Consider the following 22,287-nt stretch of genomic DNA (forward strand, 5'->3'; position numbering starts at 1 on the left):
CTCAAGCTTTCACAGAACTCGGTAAATCAGCATTTTCCTTTGATGCCCCAAACTCGTGGAACGCCCTCCAGCAAACTATAAGGATCGGAGTTCTTCCCTCTCTTCCAGAGTTTAGGAACTTGATCTCTAGCCACTTTAGCCCGAATTGTAACTGTTTTTAATTGATCGCAGTGCTTTTTTGGTCACTGATTCTGAGTGTTTGTTGTGTTTCTTTGCTTGTTTTACTGTGCATTGAAAATTAGGGAAACCTCAGTGTCCTTTTCGAGAATAAATTAAGGTTTGAAATGAAATGCAGTACACAATGCAGTAAACTAGCCTCATGGATTCAATTGCCTCACCTGTGCAAAACACATGCCCCTCCTGTAGCTCTCCATGAAATATTATTGCATCAGTAATGCATCACAGCAGCATGACCATTCAGATTATTAAAATCAATATTTGCTCAAAATAACTTCGCTAGCCTGCTGTGTCTGACGCATCTGATGGATGCATTCTACAGGCAGCAATTACAAAATGTTTTACTCACGTGAATTGTGGGATTTTATCCTTCGACCCCCCCAGCTGTGAGGAGAGATGGTCTGTCATGGTCTCCCACCTAAATAGAACAATTCATTTAGCCCCCCTGTGAGGGTGTGATAGATACAGACGGGAATCGATACAGAGGTGACAAAAAATGAATAGCACGTGGTAATCTATATGTCCACTGTCTTCGGAGGGTTACACAAAGATTATGAACTCTGGAAACACTACCCACAGCTGACCTCTAAAAACACTGCCATTTATCGTTACATTAATGTTACTTTTTATCCACACACTCCCTGAATAATCTGCCATAAAATTCTTGTAGAATCTGATTTGGGCTTCTTTTCACCAGTTTTCCTGCAGACACCTGACATACATTGCTATTGCTGCCTCCAGAAAAGGTTATGCACAGTGATATCAAGCAGCTGCATCACCTACTGTGCTGACATCGGAGTAATTTTCAACCCACGGCCTTCCCCTTTTTTTTTTTTTTGACTCGAGGCCATGCAGCTATCCCCGGGAACAATACTTACAGTAATCTGGACTGGTGTAGAGCGGCTGCCTGAAACCTCAGACAGTTTGTTTATCTTTTGGCCACTGGACCTAAAACACCAGAGGGTGGCGGAGTCCTAATCACAAACAGTAAAGTCACAAACGTGCTTCAGTTTTTGGTGTTCCACAGTGGACACTGCAGATGGAGATGTACACAGAAAGTGGCGGATTTTCTCTTCCACGTGTTTTACAGGTGGATACCCCTGACGAGGTCGAATGTTTCATCATCACCCACTGGAATTGTGATAGACCTCTCCTGTCTGTTTAGATGCTGTTCTCTAAGTGAACCTGTTACATTTGAGTTTAAGGGTTTGGACCCCAGAATGCAGAACACAGAAACAAAAGTCAGTCTTTAAGACGTTTTAATGTAGCACAATAAAAGGCTTAAGGCAGCTGGTGGCAATAGAGGACAGGCTGGTGCAGGAGAACTCAAAAACACCAAGGCCAAACAGAAATCCAAAGCAAGGAGGTGAGGCTCACCGCCAGGCTGCACACAAAAAAGAGAAAACAGGTCAGTCGATGACACAAGAACAAAAAAATCACGTTGAAAGTTCTTCAAGGTAAGGCTAGTAGTGTGACACAGTTACCGACTGCAAAAGGAAAAATCTGGCACAGGAGTCGGGTCTCAATCTGTCTTTAAGGCCTGAGTGATGACCTGATGAGATTCAGGTGCTCCTCGTTCCAGCTCAGCCAGCCACGCCCTCCACTGCAAGAGAGAAAACAGAAGGAGGGGAAACAAACACAAATTGACACCAAATGCATCAGAAACTAACACCATGACATTACCCCCCCTCAATGGACGCCTCTCGGCGGCCTACCCAGTTTATCCGGAAAGTCCTGATAAAAGTCTCGAATGAGTCTTGGGTCCAAAATCATGGAACGAGATACCTAGGACCGCACCCCTCCCAATCCACCAGGTACTAAACCCCCTGCCACGTCGGCGCACGTCCAGCAGCCGCCGAACCGAGTAAGCAGGATGGTTGTCAATGAGCTGTGGGGCCGGAGGGGGTTCGGCCGGAGGGCTCAGAGCACTGGTGGAGACAGGTTTCAACAAAGACACGTGAAAGGCAGGGTGAACCCTTAACGCTGGAGGTAACTTCAGTTTCATCACACTGGGATTGATTACCTTCTCAATTTCATATGGACCAGTGTACCTGGGAGCGAGCTTCCTACTCTCCATCTGTAGAGGCAGGTCCCGAGACGAGAGCCAAACATTCTGACCTAGCTGGTAGTTGGGAGCAGGAGTGCGACGTCGATCCGCTAACTGTTGATTCCGGACCGCAGTGCGCGTGAGGGCTGCCCTAGCATCACGCCAGGCCCTGCGGGCACGCTGGAGCTGTTCCTGGACAGAGGGGACGGCAACTTCACTCTCCTGGACAGGGAAGAGGGGAGGTTGAAAGCCCATGGAAGCCATAAATGGAGACATGCCCGAGCCTGGCGCGAGTTCAACCGATGAGCTGATTGCAGGTAGGAGAGGTTCTTGAGGTCTGTCCATACCACGAAAGGGTGAATGGAGCCCTCCAGCCAGTATCTCCATTCCTGCAGGGCCAGCACCACAGCCAGTAGTTCCCTGTTGCCGACGTCATAATTACTCTCTGCTGGTGTAAGTCGACAAGAGAAGAAGGCACAGGGGTGTTGTTTCTGATCCTCTGGTGAGCGTTGTGAGCGCACCGCCCCAACACCTGTGTCAGAGGCGTCAACCTCTACTACAAACTGGAGAGAAGGCTCTGGGTGGGAAAGCACAGGTGCAGAGGTAAACAAACCCTTTAACTGTTGGAATGCAGCGTCAGCTGCCTGGGACCACCCAAAATGGACCCACTGGAGTTGTGATAGACCTCTCCTGTCTGTTTAGATGCTGTTCTCTAAGTGAACCTGTTACGTTTGAGTTTAAGGGTTTGGACCCCAGAATGCAGAACACAGAAACAAAAGTCAGTCTTTAAGACATTTTAATGTAGCACAATAAAAGGCTTAAGGCAGTTGGTGGCAATAGAGGACAGGCTGGTGCAGGAGAACTCAAAAAACAGCAAGGCCAAACAGAAATCCAAAGCAAGGAGGTGAGGCTCACCGGCAGGCTGCACACAAAAAGAGAAAACAGGTCAGTCGATGACACAAGAACAAAAAATCACATTCAAAGTTCTTCAAGGTAAGGCTAGTAGTGTGACACAGTTACCGACTGCAAAAGGAAAAATCTGGCACAGGAGTTGAGTCTCGATCTGTCTTTAAGGCCTGAGTGATGACCTGATGAGATTCAGGTGCTCCTCGTTCCAGCTCAGCCAGCCACGCCCTCCACTGCAAGAGAGAAAACAGAAGGAGGGGAAACAAACACAAAGTGACACCAAATGCATCAGAAACTAACACCATGACAGGACCATTTGAATCTTCATTTCCTTTCCATGTCAATGAGGCGTGAGAAAACATTTGGATGCATGTGAGAAAGAGAAACAAAGAGACACAGAGAAGCACTCAGATAACAAGACAGGTAGACGTGAAAAATAAGGTAAGAAGACACCCGCTTTCCCTGCTACATTTAGCACAGTTCAAATGCAAGTCAGCCAATTTGAATAGTGACAATCCACAGTACTTCAGTGCTAAATTGCAGACCTGCAGAGCAGAAAAAGTCAAACAAAAGCAGTGCAAATGGGCAGCTGTCATTTCTTGGTTGGTGCCAAGTCATGCTGGAAGCATTTTAGGGGCCAGCATATGAAATGACACATCCCAATACTGAACTGAAAAGTTACATAAAAGTGGCCATGTCTGTCTATATGATGTTTATTTTACCTTCCATCACCAGAATAGTCCTATAACAGGGTCAGAGCATGCCTGTAGGACTCAATAGGTTTGAAATGGTTTTGAAAATGATGCTATTTGGCTTTATGGGTTTATTTTATCGCTCAGTGGATAAATACAGTAAATTCCTGGAGGCATGAGTAGCCTATATGATGTACTTTGTCATGTACTCCACTTATATACGTAAGCTTAATATGGTCGTCATTTATAAAAGTAAAAACAGAAGTATAAAATTGTTCAATCAATCAATCTTTAATTGTACAACGACAATTCACAACAACTGTTATCTCAATACACTTTACAAAAAAGCAGGTCTTTGCATTGTCTACAAAGACCCAACAATAATCCGTCATGAGCAGCACTGAACAACATTAGCAAAGTTACAGTGGCAATGAAAAACCTTAATTTAAGAGGCAGAAACCTCGAGCAGAACCAGACTCATGATGAACACCCATTTGCCCAAACTGTGTATGAAACGTGGGATAGAGGGAGATGCAGGAAGAAAGAGAGGGACAAACTGAGCAGCAGCAACAACAATGAATAAGTTAGATTTGTAGCTACAATGTCAGTTATAATGGTAAATGTGTAATATTAGCAGTAACAGCTAAGTATGATTATAGACTGATCAGTCTAATATTAACATTTGCAACTGTAATGATAACGACAAGGGGAGAACTGATGTTTAGAGCAGCTCTAAGATTCACTTTAATATTTATATTATGATCATAAATTGAAGGGGTGATATTAATGTTTGTAGCTCTGACATTCAGTTTGATAGTTGTAAACATGATAATAGATGTAAGGCTGTTATAAATAGTTGTGGTTATTCCAGTCCAGTGCTTGGACCAATTCTCTTTACATTATATATGCTTCCTCTGGGAAATATTATGAGGAAACACTCCATACGTTTTCATTGTTATGCAGATGATACTCAGCTTTATGTATCAATGAAGCCCGATGGCACCAGTCAGTTATGTAAGCTAGAAACGTGCCTTAAGGACGTTAGGTGATGCAGAAAAACTAGTTCATGCATTTGTTACCTCCAGGTTGGATTATTGTAATTCTCTTTTGTCAGGGTGCTCTGGTAAGTCTCTAAAGACTCTTCAACTAGTCCAGAACGCTGCAGCTCGTGTACTGACTAGAACTAGGAAAAGGGACCACATTACTCCTGTGTTGGCTTCTCTGCACTGGCTCCCTATATAGTCTAGAATAGAATTCAAGATCCTTCTTCTCACTTACAAAGCTCTAAATGGCCAGGCACCATCTTATCTTAAGGAGCTACTAGTGCCATACTGCCCCTCGAGAACATTACGGTCCCAGAATGCAGGCCTGTTAGTGGTACCTACAGTCTCTAAGTGTACTATGGGAGGTAAAGCCTTCAGTTATCAGTAGCTCAATGTGACAGGCCCCCTGGCAGTTTAAGCCTATAACAGCATGAATAGGAGCTGGTCCATACATAAGCCAGATTGTTGTACACAAGTTAGTGTCCTGTATGCAACATTTAAGAATATAAAAGCTAAATAAGTATCAAAAGGAAAGTACTCAGGGGGATAAACTGTGAATTATCTTAAAATAAGGTAATTTATTATATTTATTTTGTTTGCATGCAGGTGAATCATAGTTTTCATGTAGACGCTGCTTGGTGGAGGCAAAAGCTGAATAAAGTCAAGTGATATATTTGTCTGTATTCTAAATATAACTTGAAGTTACAGCTGTGAAAAATACACATTCTGGAGTAAAAGAACTGGAGAAGTGTAAATGATCAATCATTTCTGTTTTGTAACATACCAGTTTCCATAAGACTTGATATATCTTATGATTCCCTAATAATCTGAAGTATAAGCTCCATCCTTCCACTTTTTGTCCCTACAGGCTATGGTCTTTTTTATAAGTGATTAATTTTGTATTGAAGCATACATAATTTATCAGCCGCATGACAAGATAATCTCATTAGCATGACTATGCCATTTTGTGAGTTAATTAAGTGATTAGCTTGGAAGACAGTCAATGCTAACTAATGACTTACAACCAGTAATTTTTTCACAATGGAGCATGGGTAACTGTAATTAGGATACACAGGTCCAGGCATTTGGAATTGATTTCTGCCTCTCTTAGCAATCATTCTTCTGTTTTGATATTTTCTAAAGAAATTTAAAAAAAAGTTTAGAAACAGGTTCTCTTCAAACTATGAGATGAGATGTAGGCCTATGAGATAAAGTACAGTGTATTAAAACTATTGATTATTTCTGAGCTGTTTTCTCTTCCTTCTTTTAGACATTATAAAAACAACAAAAAGCGATGTGTAAATTTCAGATAACACTTTGCAGATGTTTTGAATTTTAATGTTATGTGGGTTTCTTTAACAAGTTGATTTATTTTGATACGGAAACTCTTATTAGAATGAATTCACACAAATTCAAGAGAAATGCAGACACGCTTAAAAACCTGCATCCATCAGATAACAGCATAGTGATGCTTATCTGCATAACAGTCTTTGACATGAGCAGGGAAAAGTTTTTTTTCGCCACTGTGACTTCACAGTGAGCTGTGTGTGTGTGTGTGTGTGTGTGTGTGTGTGTGTGTGTGTGTGTGTGTGTGTGTGTGTGTGTGTGTGTGTGTGTGTGTGTGTGTGTGTGTGTGTGTGTGTGTGTGTGTGCGCGTGGCTCACAGGAGCAGAGCTGCAGGAAGCTCTCAGGACTGTGTGAGCAGAGAGACAGGAGCAGGGCGCGGAGCTGCACACTCTACACTGTCTGACAACTTCCCACAGACAGGGCTCTATGGACCTTTTATCATTTTTCGAGTTTCATTTGATGGATTTGCATAATAAGAAATTTGATTTCGAACTGGAGAAAGGAGGTTCGGCTGGATTTGTATGTGCTTAAAATGAAGTTTTTGGATGATTTGCGCTTTTGGGACTTGTGTGTCAGCGCCATGCAGTTCATTGAAATGATTTTCTTTGTGAATGCCTGATGTAATTATCTGCAAAGCGCACAGAAATAGGCTATAGCTTGTCATGGAGAACCTCACAATGGATAATATGACTTTGGAGAATGACACGTCGGCGCAGGACAATCAGACCCTGGGTGTGTGGACTGACTACACAGTCGAGTACAAGGTGGTCAGCGTGTTCTTGGTGTCCCTAATATGCGGGGTGGGGATTGTGGGGAACGTGATGGTCATACTGGTGGTCCTGACCACCAAACACATGCGAACTCCCACAAACTGTTACCTGGTGAGTCTGGCCGCGGCTGACCTGATGGTGCTGACGGCCGCAGGGCTGCCCAACATCACGGACGCGCTGCACGGACAGTGGGTGTTCGGGTACGCAGGATGCCTGGGGATCACTTATTTCCAGTACCTGGGTATCAACGCGTCCTCATGCTCCATCACCGCCTTCACCGTGGAGCGCTACATTGCCATCTGCCACCCCATCAAAGCGCAATTCCTGTGCACTTTAACCAGGGCGAAGAGGATCATCATGCTGGTGTGGACGCTCACCTCTGTCTACTGCGTCATGTGGCTCTTTCTGTCCGACACTAAAAACTTGGTTTATGACAACGTGGTTCTGCTCAGCTGCGCCTACAAAGTGTCCAGGAATCAATACCTGCCCATCTACTTCACTGATTTCGCGGTTTTTTACGTGCTGCCTCTCATGCTGGCCACGGTTATGTACGGACTGATCGCTCGGATCCTGATCCTGAACCCGCTGCCCTCAGACCCCAGGGACAGCACCAAGAAGTGGAAGAAGGACACGAGTCAGGGGAGGAGGATGCTGGGCTCCAGCTCCTCCAGCAGCACCACGGCTGCCTCCCGTAGACAGGTGGGACACTGTTTGTTCATTCACATTATCACCGTGTACTCAATGTGCTGGTACATGTGTGTGTGTCCAGCTGCTCCACAGGTCTGATAAATATCCTCCAATCAGAGTCAACTTTGAGTGATGTCATTCAACCCATCAGGCTCAGCTTTAGAAAAAAATGATATAGGCTACAGTTGTTGTAAGAAATATAAAAAGAAACACATTTGGCAAATACAAAAAAAATTAAAAAAATTAAAAGGACAGCTTTTCATTAGCTTTATAAACCAGTCATCTACTTGCATTAACCCGGGAATGTAGTGAGTTGAGAGAAAGAATATTGCATTATTATTACACCAAATAAGGAAAAGTGTGTGTTTGTATATGATTTACAAATTAATTCCTTTCTCTCATGAAGTCATGTGCAGATAAGGTTATGATTACGTATGTGTGGGATCAATCAAAACAGGGAGCTTTAACTTCTGATAGAACAAGCCTTTAAATCAACAAATACAAAACTGTTTGATATTCAGAGGGTATATATGGAGCTTATTTTGTTTTTAGTCCAGCTGGAGTCTCTGAGAACAACCAACATAATTTTTCATAAAGTACCAATTTTATCAGAGAGGGATCCAAACCAAACATCAGTGTGAAATGTTGGCACATTAGATTGGTTTACTTATAATCTCATTATAAAAGCAATTTCCATTTAAATGTGTTTGCTCTTTTTGTGCAAAAGATAACATTTGATACAAAGAGTGTTAAAGTGCTGCCAGCATCAAATCCTGTGTAAAAGAATCTGACATAGTCCTGGTTTCATCAACCACTGGTACATGAACTCTGTTCTAAACCTGAATTGAAGAGGGTGGACCCTGGTAGACACAACATACAGGTGTTATTCTCAATTCTACACTATCTGGTACCATGTTCCACAAAATGAACGTTATGCCAGGAAGAAGAAGACTTTGAAAAAAGAGTTTTAGATCGCTCAGCTATTAGAAATGTTTCTGATGTAAGAAGTCAAGTAAGAAGTGGGGCCATGCTTCAAGGTCAAGGTCAAGGTTTCTTTATTCGTCTCCCTAGGGAGAAATTTGTCTAGGATGCTGGGAAATCGCTGCATGGACAATACATCGAAGACAACATAAAAACAGTAATTACAATGTAAAACATTTAACTTCTCCGTGCTACAGTACACACACACTCACTCCTACAGTCACAGACGCATGCACACTGTGCACATGTACACATGCCACTCCAGACAGTTTCAACATGTCTACAGTTATCGGTACAATGGGGGCCTCCTGGTTTTCCGTTCCTCTTCTATTTTTTGCTCATTAATGAGATTAACTGAAAAAGGGACTAATGAGTTTTTAAAGCGGTTGTGTTTACACAGAGGAACCCTGTACCTTCTCCCTGAGTTCAATAAAACATATTCAGAGTGCAATACATGGGACGTGTCCAATAAAATACCCTTGGCCTGTGTGATGGTAGCCTGCTCAAAAAGATCCTGGGGGGTAAGAGGGGCACACATTCCCATGATCTTGCCTGCTGTCTTTACCAGGCTGAGGATCTGAGCTTTAGATTTTACTGTTAAAGCATCAAACCAGCTAGTGATGCCATACCGTAAAATAGACTCTATTGTTGCTCTGTAAAAGATGAACATAATGTTTTTACATACACCAAACACTCTTAGTCTCCTGAGAAAATGGAGGCGCTGATTTTAGCTTGCCACCTGTGTGTGCCAGCTAAAATCATTGTCAATATGCACCCCCAGGTATTTATATGAGGTGACTTGTTCAATGCTGTGACCATGAATGGCCACAGGGCTCCGGTTTCCGACTGATCTGGGGTCCAGCAACATGACAGCTTCATGACATCAATTAATTTAGACCTCTTTTGGGGAAAAAACTGAGTCTCCATCTGCTGGCCATTAGTGTTGGCTTCACTTTTAAAATCAAGGCTTTTCCTCTCCTTTTGTATAATACATATAGCTATTTGTTTTCATTCTGTGTCTTGCTAGCTGTAATAGAGGTAGAGCCCAAGTTGAACTTTTCTTCACCATTGTGATACCATCTTTTTCCCTCAACTACCAGTTACCAGAACTTATATCTTCGCCAATACTCAGTGCCAATCTGATTCCATTGTAATAAAAACCATACTTATTATTATCAAATCGCTTTAGACTTGTTATAATAACCCAGATCTGTAACCTCTGTTGGAAATAAGCCAATGTTGACGTGCAACAAACTGCAGTTCCTTGAGTGTCCACATGAGGCAGGCGGCAAAAGCCAGTGATCCCTATCAGGTCCCATGTTAAGACGCCTATTTCTACAATAAAATAAACATGTTTACAGCCTTGTACGGTAAATGTTTTTGGTGTCAATAGCTAATTTCTCCATTTGTAAAAACTAGACCGGTGAGATTTTAAAAACAAACTGTTCTGATTGTAATATTATCCAAACTGCAACCGCCATTGTTCAGCTTCAAAACATCTCTTCAGAAACTGTGCTTATGTAATTACCCTGTATGACAACACTCCCACAAAACTTGTTAACTTATTGTTTTTATTATTATTTTTTTTTATTTATACAGGGACAGTACACAATTAAATGTAATTGCACCAGAGTTAGCTAATAGCTCATTTGCACTCTGTTGTCCCTAGGCAAGTAGACAAATAATACATAACAGGAAGTGCATTATCTAAAACACCAGAATATGTAAAAAGTCCATTCGTGTGGAAATTACACTTACTAAGAAATCACAAAAAAATCCATAAATATCAAACAACACCATAAAAATGTTTACATCAATAAGTAAATCAGGATGACAAACAGAATATGCAAGGCAATCATTAGTGATTACAATGTTGTGCTGATTTTAATTTAAGCTTTAAAGCTTAAGTTCTGTTTAAGCTGGTGTGATTTTTACAGTGTAAAATGTTATTACAAAGCAAAATTTTTGCTTACTGACTCATGTTGCTAGCACCTTCTTTAGCTTTAATCTGTAGCTAGCACCTCACTCTTGTTCAATATCGAGTGATAAATAACCTTGAATCAGTTCTCTTGTAAAACAGCGGATTCATAGCTTTAAATAATCAATGGTGGCAGAGCAGAACAACTTGTTGTTTATATTTATTTTTCAGACCGATCAACAACAATTGATTGTTTATTGATTGATTTCTTAGAGCTGTAGGTATCAGATTGCAGTTAGACTGTTGTATTCCTCAATGCAGAGTAAGAAGAGTCCAATTGACAACAGGTATCAAGTTTAATTTGGTTTCCCTTTATTAATAGTTCCCATGGAACGGTCACCTTTGAAACTTTTTTGTGTTTATGTAGATACAATGGATACAACTATATTTTTGACTATAAAGCACAAAAGCTCATTACACAAACTGTATTTCATCCTCCTGTAACATCATCTTTCTTCAATAAAAAAAAAATCCTACTTGAAAAATAAAACATAATCCTCTAAAGACACCGAAGCACTGCTGTAGACACACAGGTTCCTAGCAGAGGTAGACGTTTGTTTTTATCAGATCAGTGGGAGAAGCCTTGCTGGAATGACAAGGGGTGTGGTACCCTAAGGGAGCTCCATGCTCTATTGGTTAGTCTAATCAGTTAACCCAGAGTCAAATAGGCTTTCGGCTTTTTCTCCATCAGTTTTGTTTGTGTTGTTTCTCTAAAAAACACGCCCACAAACACACAATCACATGTGTTTCTTGATGTCAGCAATAAACACCTCATGGTGACACAGGGAACAATTCTTACCATCTACCACGTCGCTGACTGAATTACCTAAAGGTCAGAGAGTAATGAGGATCCAGGATTGGGTGTTTCACTCATTGATGGCATCGGCGGTGCCCCTTTCCAATCCAATTACAATCACCTGAATACAGCCGAGACAACACAGCATAAATTAGGATAAGATTTAATTACATACACATTTCACACCAGGATTATCCTCTGGTAATTATATTAACAAATCTAGGCTTTGTCAGGTTGTGCATTCAGATTAAACAGCATCTGATCTGAATAAATAAAGAAGGTTTCATGAGAGCCATGCTGAGGTGGTATTAGAGTCGCAATACAAATTCTTTACAGGCTTGGTTTTTAAACAATTGGGTTATCAAGCATTAACAAACAGTCCATTGAATACTTTTTTCCCCTATAATGAACACATTATTATCACTGTTTCAATGAAAGCCTCAATAATAAAAATAGATTACATTGTTATTTAGGAAAATTGATATAGAGAAAAACTCTAAGCTGTTCCTGCAAAATAAATACTAAAATATATATATACATTTCTATACATTTCTGACTTTGTCCTTGATATAGGAATGATTCTAAATGTTTATTTTGTTAAAACTTAAACTTAAAATACTTTGCTTGAATTGTCCAGCTTTCTTTTTGCAGTGTAAAACACAAGACTTAACAATAGCAGACTACTCAACTATTGATACCTCTTACTGAAAGATCAGCCATTTGCTGCATTCTCAGAGTTAAAGGCTGCCATTGAACTCTGACAATTAAGTATTACAGGAGAGACAGTTGTTGTAGTAGTGGTCAGATACATTTAAAATATTAAAATACAACTCTAAATGGCCTTGCCCCCGAGTACGTTTCAGACCTCCCCCACCCCTACACCCCGTCCCAGAACCTGCACAACATTGACGGCAGTTCTTGTAAGGAGGAGCCGTTTTTGTCGCTGTTTTGTAAGCGAGCAGCAGAGTTTTAAAATTGATGAGAGCAGTAACTGGGAGCCAGTGGAGGGAGATGAACAGCGGAGTGACATGTGCTCTTTTAGGAAGGTTGAAGACCAGTCGTGCTGCTGCATTTTGTATCATCAGTTTTAAAGCGACTTAGAGCCCTGAAAACATCACCAGGAGGCTTCTCTTTTGCTTTGGCAGCTCCTCTTAGGGATCGGGTCGGCTGTGGCTCAGTTGGTAGGGTCAGTCGTCTCTCAACTGGAAGGTCGAGGGTTTAATCCCCAGCTCTTGCAGCAACATGTCCGCTGTGTCATAGGGCAAGACATTTAACCCTGAATTTCTCCTGCTGCTTCGTCGGCGGCGTTGGAATGCGTATGAATGGGATTGGTTACTTCTGAGGGTCTCATCTACATAGCAACCACTGCCATTAGTGTGTGAAGTGACAAGTCACATAACCAAAGGAGCTCAGTCAAATACTTAAAGTGTATGATAAGATATACACAGAGTAGCCTGGTGTGTGTTTAATGGTATTTAATTCAGTGAGAGCTAATGGATTTGTTTTGTGTAGAGTCAAAAAGCTTTGTGAAAAATCAACCAAATAACAAACAAAATTATAATTAACAGTAATTGATAAAATAACCATCTTTTAACTCTACTGTTCATGGAGGGTCTCCAGCCTCTTCTTTTCGTCCAACTCAAAAGTGGTAAATATGACTAACTCTGTTACTCAGGCCAGAGTAACAGTCCAAAGTAGCTCTTTCTGTTTCCTGGTTCTCTTTTATTGGACGAGAGATCATAAAGAAAGACAAGTTCCATGTTTTTGAAAGATCTCACACGGTTGCTCTCTGTGTTTTAAAATGCTTTACTGTTTGTTTGTTTGTTTTTTTAGGGGCGGGGGGGGGGGGTCTGGAATGAAATGCGTGAAAGAGTCACAGGCTGGTTGCTGGTTTCGAACCAGGGCCATTCGCTTGGAGGAGTATAACCTCCGTACATGGTACTATGGGCGCCCCGAAATGCTTAGCTGTTAACACTTAAACCTGCTGTGACCAAGGCAAGCTGTAGTGATCACATTATAGAGAATCATAATTAAGCATTTTCTTGTATGGAAGCTTTCTTTCTGCAGCTACCATGTTTAAAGAACTGTCTATTCTGCCTGAGGTCACCTGATGTTGACCTGAACTCTTCACCACAGTTATCTGCTGAGTGTCTGGTGATCGTCTCCAGCATGGTTACGTAAATGACTCAAGTTTTGACTCAATTTGCACAACCTGTAAATGCTCTGTTATTCACCTGGCCTCTAGCATGTCCGAAACTGGCTGCAACCTATCCAAATGTCCGGTAAAGGAGGGCCTCCTCCTCTGTAGTTGGTCCTCTAATATATAAACTCCCATTCACAACTTCATTCACACCATCAACGCTAGAGCAGTAATGTTAATAAAATGTTAAAATGTCTTGGAGTTATTTTGGACAGACAAATCTCAGAGCAACTAAGGAAGGGACAGAAACTTTTTAAGGAGGTGTGGTCGACCCCGTTTCTAGGTATGACATATTCCCTCAGAAGCTGTGATTGGTTGATCCAAAAAATGGAGAAAGTAAATGCTAATGGAAATAGAAAGACAGAAAAATCAATTAAGCCCAATCATAGAATCTAGTAAGACATTGTGTAATCATGAACTCTATGAAATTAAAATGTATGTTAAATAAATTGCCCACATGCTGATAGTAACATCATCAATAGTATGAAAGTATTTCACTTTCGGACACAGCCAAAGTCTCCCTGAAGCGGAACTTCGAGAGTATCAGGTCCGATTTGAACCTGGGCCTTGAAGGACTACAGCCTCTGTACATGGGGTGCACGCACTAACCACTGCGCCAACAGCGCCCCAGAGATAAAGCTTCTTAATATGCCTAAAAAGGGGCTTTTGACGTCATTGGTTGACGGCCTGCCAGAACAATTCCCATTTGCTTCATTCTTTTATCCTGGTGGTTGCTGCTTAGTGTTGTACATTGAAAGAGCTGCTTCTGAAAAAGTGGCAACAATAGTTAGCTTCAAGAATTGGATTTAAGTCTATGAATTATTCAGCTTGACAACATTAGGAACAGGCCTTGTTTCGTTCAAGACAATTTGACATTTCGAAATCCCATTCAGCTGCTTCATATTCAGGTTCGTAGTGTTGTTCATGCGGGCTCACTGTCAAACCGTCAGGACTTACTGGGACTGTTCAGTAGGACAAAGCCAGTGTTACAGTTATTTATAACACCTGCGTTTTCTCTACTATGACAAGTGAAAGGTCTGTTGTGAAAAGAGACACTTTTCTCCACATTTCTTGTACTGCAGCCCACACTGCAAAGTCTTCAGGTGTATAAATTGAAATGTAATCTTCAATTTTCTATCAAATTATGTGTGATTACATTATTTTCTGACAAATTATTGTTTTTTTTCCCAGGTGACAAAGATGCTAGCTGTGGTTGTGATCCTCTTTGCCTTGCTTTGGATGCCCTATCGGACCTTGGTGGTGGTCAACTCCTTCTTGGACAAGGCCTACCTGGACATATGGTTTCTGCTCTTCTGTCGACTCTGCATCTACTTAAACAGCGCCATCAACCCAGTCATCTACAACGCCATGTCCCAGAAGTTCCGCGCAGCTTTTAAGAAGTTGTATCACTGCGGCCCACAGCGGATGGAGAGACCAGCTTCTTACAGTGTGGCACTAACCTACAGTGTCATCAAGGAGACATTCAATGGGGAAAGTCCAGACCACTTCACTACAGAGATGGATGAGCTTAACACACCAACAGATCAGTACTTACCCACCAGAATCCTACCAAGTGCCAAGAAGATGCCGTTGAAGGAGCCTTCTTTACCTGGAAGTGATGTCAAAGCCTGATTAAAAACAAGCATTTCCAGCAAAGAGGATTGCAGAGATTCTGACAGCGGCTGTATGGATTCAGTCACCTATGAGACACATTAGAGATGTTTTAATTAAAAGTGCCCAGACACTTCTTATTTAATTTATGTAAAGTGTTGTCTCTTTGAAATGGTTCTTTTATTTGACAAGAACATTTGCCAAGAGCCAAACAAGATGCTGTGAAATGAGCTGACATGGGCCTTTATTGCATTTTTTAAATAAAACAACTCAAGCCTTCATAAATCTACAGGTTAGATTACACAAGTTATTAATGCAGCTACAGAGCAGGAATTCAAATTCTGCAGAGAATGTCTGTGCTTTTTGTCTAAAGAAGAAAAGCATCAGTTATCACTGCAGGGTTTGATGAGATAATGCAGACTAATTTATGTGTACATTAACTTAAAATGTTAACAGAGGAAGAAGAATGAGATCAGTTCTTGTCAAATCATTTAGTTTGATTATTACTTTGGTTGAAATATTCCCATTCAATTGAAATCCTCTTCCCTCTCTGATCTAAACAGAAACAGACCATGTTGAACCAAAGATGACCACCTGTCACACTAAAAAGCATGAAATAAAGAAGTGTATATCATACATCTTAGTCATATGGCAATGGATATATTTGTTTTTCATTCATAAATGTTCTGATCTATATCATGAAGTACATTTTTGGTAAGTAAATCATTCCCCTGTATTTACCAGAACCAGACATTTACCAGGTTTTATGCAGGTGCAGACAGAGTACCCTTTTCCAATTAGTATATTTTTCTTAATTAACCCAAGCATTGTGTCAGTCTACCATGACTTATCCCACAGTGTGCAATGTTTACAGCCATGGAGTGTATCTCTGTGAGGGTCAGTTTTTCCTCCTGCAGGTTGGTTTTGTTTTTGGAGAAGAGCTAGCATAAGGTGGTGCAGTATCAGATACTGATGTTTCAGGCTTAACTTGGTTCTTGGCGTTTTCAGTCTTCTTGCTCCCCGTATCCACAGTATTTGCTTGTGATTGACTTTAGGTTTAATTAACCCTGCTTGTTGTTGTGTCTTCTTAGCTCACACTCAACACCTAAATGTCTTCTTAAAGGATGTCCTTGCACCTTCCAAAACCTGATCACAAAAATGATAGCATGTCATATGTGAAGTTACTTCAACTGACCTCTTCATGGTACAGTCAAACACCTCTATGTGAACAGAGCTTTCTCTATAAAAGTGATTAATTTGAAAGTCCATTATAATTTATCACAATATTCAATCTCTGTAAAACTCTTGTTCTTTGATAGTTGGGGGTTGATCCATTTATTTCGGTGTGTGTTCGGTGTACTGGTCTGGCGAGCTTGGTATGTGGAATGAAGGTGAAGGAAGGTGGCTAGCCACCAAAAATAACCTAACTAATAACTCTGTAAATTTCTTATAGCCTACATGATTTCAAATTTGCTCTGTTGCAAGCAGGACTTAATGCAGTCAATATGGATGATTTCAAGCAGCTGATGATAGATAGTAAAGGACTCAATGTCCTGTTTTCTTACTTTTCACATTTTAAGTACATCAAATGTGGCTGTTGGGGCATTGAAGATGTACCAGACTCCACATTTTGTCAGTCCAATCATATTTTGCTTTTCAGTATGAAATTTGAACTATTAGTTTATTTTCCCAGGTCAGCACCAAAACAATCTCTCACTTTCAGATGCCTAGCTTCTGATTCAGAGTGTCAGTCAAAATATCTGTTATTAAATCACATTTGCTATGGTTTGGTTTCTGTTCTGGGAAGAAAGGATGCTCCACTCCCAGTTAAAGCCTTGAGAATGAATAATATCAACAACACTAAAAGGTCCATTTATATTTGGTTTTAAATGTTTTCAGATTTCCTTGTTGATGCCTCAGCATTTCTTCTCTGTGCAATGACACAGGTAAGATTACAGGTACCAATGGACCAGACTGAGAATCATTAGTAAAGGGACAAACAACTTTTGGTCTGATATCTATTCATTTAAATTACTTGTAAATGGTCTGACAGGCAAGAAGTAGCTCTTTCCATGTTTTGGGATGAGGTTAATATTGTGCTGCAATCAGTCGTATTTATCTATGGTGTATCAAAGTTTATAATCTATTTACCAGGGACATTTTCTTTAATCGCTATCATACCAGCTCTGTTTTGTTCAGGTTTAACTTGTCGCAAGAATCCTCTTTGTTCATGTCTTTCACACTAGAAACCGTGTAATTCAAATTAATGTAAAAGCACAACACCGTGACATATCCTCAGTTCCAGAGAGAAATCAGAGACATGAAATTACATGACCTTTTGAAAAGGTTCAAGGAAAGACTGCAATTACAGGTAATCACTTATTCATGCTGTGTCAATTCATAATCTCCTGAACTTTAATGATTTCAGAAGGGAATTCATCTTTAACAGTAAAAGAAACCACACTGCTTTATGTTTGTTTAGCCACTGTTCAGATGACCATGGTGGACTCTGCAGGGAGCCTGTGAAGGTCAGTGGCTGATGTATAATAAAGAGGAAGAGATATGTAACCCTGTTGTGCAGACATAGAGGCTGTTTGTCAGAGGGTCAGATATATGTCATGGCAGTATTTCACTGATATTGGCTTAGACTGCAGAGTTCAGCACTTTTAAGTGATTTATCTGCTCAGGAAGCAATGACGAGATGTGTAACTAGATGTGACAAAGTGCCATTCTGGAGTTGGTGCAAGTCGTATGTAGTTTATACTGTTCACTCTGCTATTTAAATATGATTTTACTGCTATTTGAACTGTTTATGTGTAAATTGAAGAGCACTCTGAGGGATTGAACACTGAGTGGACTAAATGAAAGGGATGTGTTTCATACTGAGCAGCAGGCTTTTTTTGTCTATACTGTAAAGTTGCTTGAAATTGAATGTGCAGTGCAATGTGAAATTTATTCAGTATTGTGTTTTCATGTGTGCAAGTGAGTGTGTTTTTTGAATAATAGTTTGTTTTGATCCATTGATCAATCGGTGTGTTTTCTATCATTTGGAGCCCGGCAGAGGAAGCTAATCTGCTCCAAAATGGAAAAGTTTAGAGGACAAAGAAATGGTTTGAAGTCTGTATTTTGGAGTGTGAAGTACCAGTCAGTCATGCACTTTTATTGTGTTCTCTTTGTTCTCATTTGAAATGCATTTAATTTTTTGGGAAAATACAAACAGATGTGATTAAGATGATTTCCGTCCTGCACAGTGAGCGGCCTGTCACATGTATGCAAGCTTTTGTGATGTGAGCACAAAGTTGATAAAATGTGATGCCATCTGAGGCGATGCTTTGTGCACAATCCTCTATCAAGGTAGCTTTTTCTGCTCTTGCTGTTTGATGGATTGTTTTGTACTTTGTATTGTTCTTTGTCTTATAATAAACAGAGACAGTCATTGCAGAAACTTGTTGATTATGCATGATTACTGCATGTTCATTTCTTATACCCCATCTCCAACTGATCTGTTACTAGCAGCCATCAAAGAAACAGCCTCATCCAAGAGCGCTATGAATCAGCACAGATAGCCTCTGTATGAGTTACGACCACAGTCACAGGACATCAATAAGAGGGGTCGATGGCTTCATTTTGAAGCAATCAGCTGTAGTGGCCTGCTATAAGAGGCTGTCCTCTCAACACAAACAATATGACACCCCACATCATTTATGTGCAGGGACTGTAGGTGATGTCACTCTAAATGTCTGAGTCATCAAACCTCCTCCAGTGTGGTAAAAGTACATTGCAAGCACTGGCCACTGGAAAGCTAAATGGATGTCATTTCAGTCTTCGAGGCCAGTAGAGAGTACATGCAACTGTAATGGTCATGCATGGTCGTCCCCAACTTCAAATTGTAACTTTTTCCATCCTCCTAAAATAAATATGAAATTAGTACTGTAACAATAAAGACATTTCATTTTTTTTTTTATCTGTTTGATATCATTGTTCTCTAATTATCCCTGCAAAGTGATGTGGCAGAAAGAAGCCTTTTAGGGTAGTTTCACACTAGAGACTCAGGCCTGGATCCAAGTACACTTGTTCCTAAAGTCCGGTTCATTTGATCATTGTGAACAGAAACGTACCTCGGTTATCATGCCCGATTCCGCTTGAAGAGGTGATCTCAGGAACAATTCACGTGTACTTGAGTACGGTCCGCGAGAAATGTGAGCGCAAACGTGCTCAAACAAGGAAGTGGACCGCTATATGACGAAATTCAAGATGGGTCCTGTCTCTTCAAATTATTGCTAATGTGACCTGAGTAATCAAGAACACACTAAGGGGGTTGAGTGTCATTTTAGAGTGTCCCAATGCAACCAACGGCATTGATAAACAGGACGACAGCACAAACTACACAAAATCAATCAGCCCAATGACATAGTTGCTGTAGGGCATGGATCCTGTTTTTCCTTGCAGCTCCCCTCCTAATTGCAATTCAAGGTGCTTTATTGGCATGAATGTAATAAAAAACCAAACATTGTATCCCAACACAGGAAATACAACAGCATTAGTAATAATTAGTACAGTAATTTATGAGTATTTTATTCAGCCATTATACATATACAATATTTTTAAACAATACAGACGGTTCAAACGTAGTCAACACTCATGTATTATGTAGTGACTGAAAAGGCATAGGCAGAAGCAAACTGCTTATAAATGCCTATCCTACATTCTTATCGAATTAAGCTACCAGCTCTCAGAAGGAAAAAGAAAAAAACAACAAATAAATCATTCACCTTTATGATAATCAAAAATAACTTTAGGAAGCATTTTTTTGAAAACAAAAAGTGAATTACAGGTTTTTAAATTGATATAGGCATCATTCCATAATTTAACCCCGACAACTGAAACACATCTCCTTTTAATAACCTTTCTTTTGTACGACAAACTTACAAATACCTAGAGTCTGGGTGTTACTTTGACTTTGCTCTAAACATTATTTGCATTATTTTGTAGTCAAACGAATCATTGAATTTCCTGACATTTGAATTTAGAAAAAGTGGATTTGTGTGGGCATAATATTCCGTCTTATTAATAATACATATTGCCCGTTTTTGCAGAACGACTGCTGAATTTAAAGTGTTTTAAAGGTAATGATAATGGATTTATGGTGTTATGGTAATAATTGAATTCATATAAAAAATAACCACCCCAGTTGGTGAAGCAATGGTGAAGGGAGCAATATTAGAGGAGTGCATGACACACACAGACTTCATCCCCTTGACTGATGAAGGTCACTTCGTATTTTCATGATTTGTGACTATATTGACTTACACTACAATCATTCTCTCTTTACGTCCGTGTCAGTAGGGGTAAAAAGTGATTAAAATCTCCTCTAAGCTGTTGAGCTATATGATGATTGAATGTTAAGTTCTCTGGAAATGATGCTTCCATTCAATGAGAAAGTATTTGTCCTCAAGAACCAGATTTACCCTCAACCTCTTGTGCCTGACCTTTTAGTCAATGATCCAATACATCCACTTTGGTTTGTATTGCACTCACACACTCACACAACATGATTGTGTGATGTTAATTGGAGGAACAGCTGAGTAAGACTTTCCTGTGGGTATAAATATGTAAAGGGCCAACTAGATAAAAATAATATATGCTTTTGATTAAACTGTATTAAAGCACCAATTACACAGATTTATTGACTTAATAAATAATCTTTGTCCCTTTCTAGATGTGGACAAAGCCTATCTCATGAGAAACAGTGGAAAACAAATTTACAAGCCAGAGAGCCATATTATTTGGATCCCTGACTTAGCAAATAGTCAGGGCTCCCAAGTGTTGAAATGAGATGCTGAGCAGGTCTGAAGAAGCCGATAAGTGGTGATGCCAGAATAAAAGCCTCAGCAGTGGGCAGCTGCACCAATGAAATGGCCCTGGCTCAATGATACTTATTTATTTATTTTAATTCAGCTATTGGGCTACTATCCTTAAAATGTGAAGTAAATCTGACATATTCTAAGCTTTTTTCTCCTGTGCTAAATGTGTTAAATCTAGCCCAATGTCAGGTAGGCTGGGTCTTGATGTGCGTACATACAGTAAGAGCAGAGGTGAGAATCCTCATGTCTGACATTTCCCTCAAACTTTGTCAGTATTCATTATTCTGCAGCCCCAAGTGCAATTCATCAGCACAACCCGAGCCAATTCAGGTGGAAATGTTGGCTGGAAATTGTTGTTTGACTGTAGTTACTGAGACCGGCAGACTGCAAGAAACACTTTAACAAGAATGCCTTGTTAGGAAAAAGAATGAACGCTTGACTTCACCAAGTCTCGCACCAGCACACTTACACTTACATTAGGAGGAGCTATTGAACCCCTGTATACATACGTTTGTTAAAACAACAGGAAACAATCAAGGAATTTATCTGATTTCTGAACATTTGTGTCCCTTTAGGCATTCTTCATTCTTACTATTGAACTAACAAGGATTTAGTTTAGTCAATAAGGATCCTTGTTATGAGCAATGTGTTCAAGTAAAACAGTCGGGATAATGTCAATATAAGAGCAGACGTCAGTCAAGCAGTCAAATCTTTTTGATCTACAACTTATCGTGTTTCACTAACAAAGACCACACCAAGACAGATATTGATTAAGAATAGTTTATGTAATATGCATGGCGGAGATCGAAATGATGAGCGAGGTTGGATGATTGGAAGACTGAGGGTGGATAGATAAAGGGGATGAAGGGGTGAAGGTTAGGATGGAGGGAAGGGGGGATGAAGGTAAGGGTTGAGGGATGTGGGATGAAGTGATGAAGGTAAGGGTCAAGGGATGGAGGTAGGGGGCGTAACAATTGAGGGGTAAAAAGATGAAGGTAAGGGTCGAGAGATATGGATGAAGGGATAAAGGTAAAGGTTAGGGGATGAAAGTAGGTAAGAGTTGAGGGACAAAGAGATGAAGGTAAGGGTCAAGAGATGAAGGGATGAAGGTAAGGGTTAAGAGATGTGGGATGAAGGTAAGGGTTAAGAGATGTGGGATGAGGGTAAAGGTACAGGGATGAATGGATA

The 22,287-nt window shown here is 40.4% G+C and overlaps 1 protein-coding gene across 1 annotated transcript; it reads left to right on the forward strand.

Annotated features, from left to right (window-relative positions):
- The first annotated feature begins 6,570 nt into the window (after nt 1-6,570).
- Nucleotides 6,571-16,916, forward strand: trhra (thyrotropin-releasing hormone receptor a). Its single transcript, XM_061051177.1, has 2 exons — nt 6,571-7,681; nt 14,816-16,916. The coding sequence occupies exons 1-2, from the start codon at nt 6,875-6,877 to the stop codon at nt 15,254-15,256; spliced, it is 1,248 nt and encodes a 415-aa protein (XP_060907160.1). The 5' UTR covers nt 6,571-6,874; the 3' UTR covers nt 15,257-16,916.
- The last annotated feature ends 5,371 nt before the right edge of the window (nt 16,917-22,287 follow it).

Source organism: Labrus mixtus, chromosome 11 (genome assembly GCF_963584025.1).
Source record: "Labrus mixtus chromosome 11, fLabMix1.1, whole genome shotgun sequence".
NCBI lineage: Eukaryota > Metazoa > Chordata > Actinopteri > Labriformes > Labridae > Labrus > Labrus mixtus.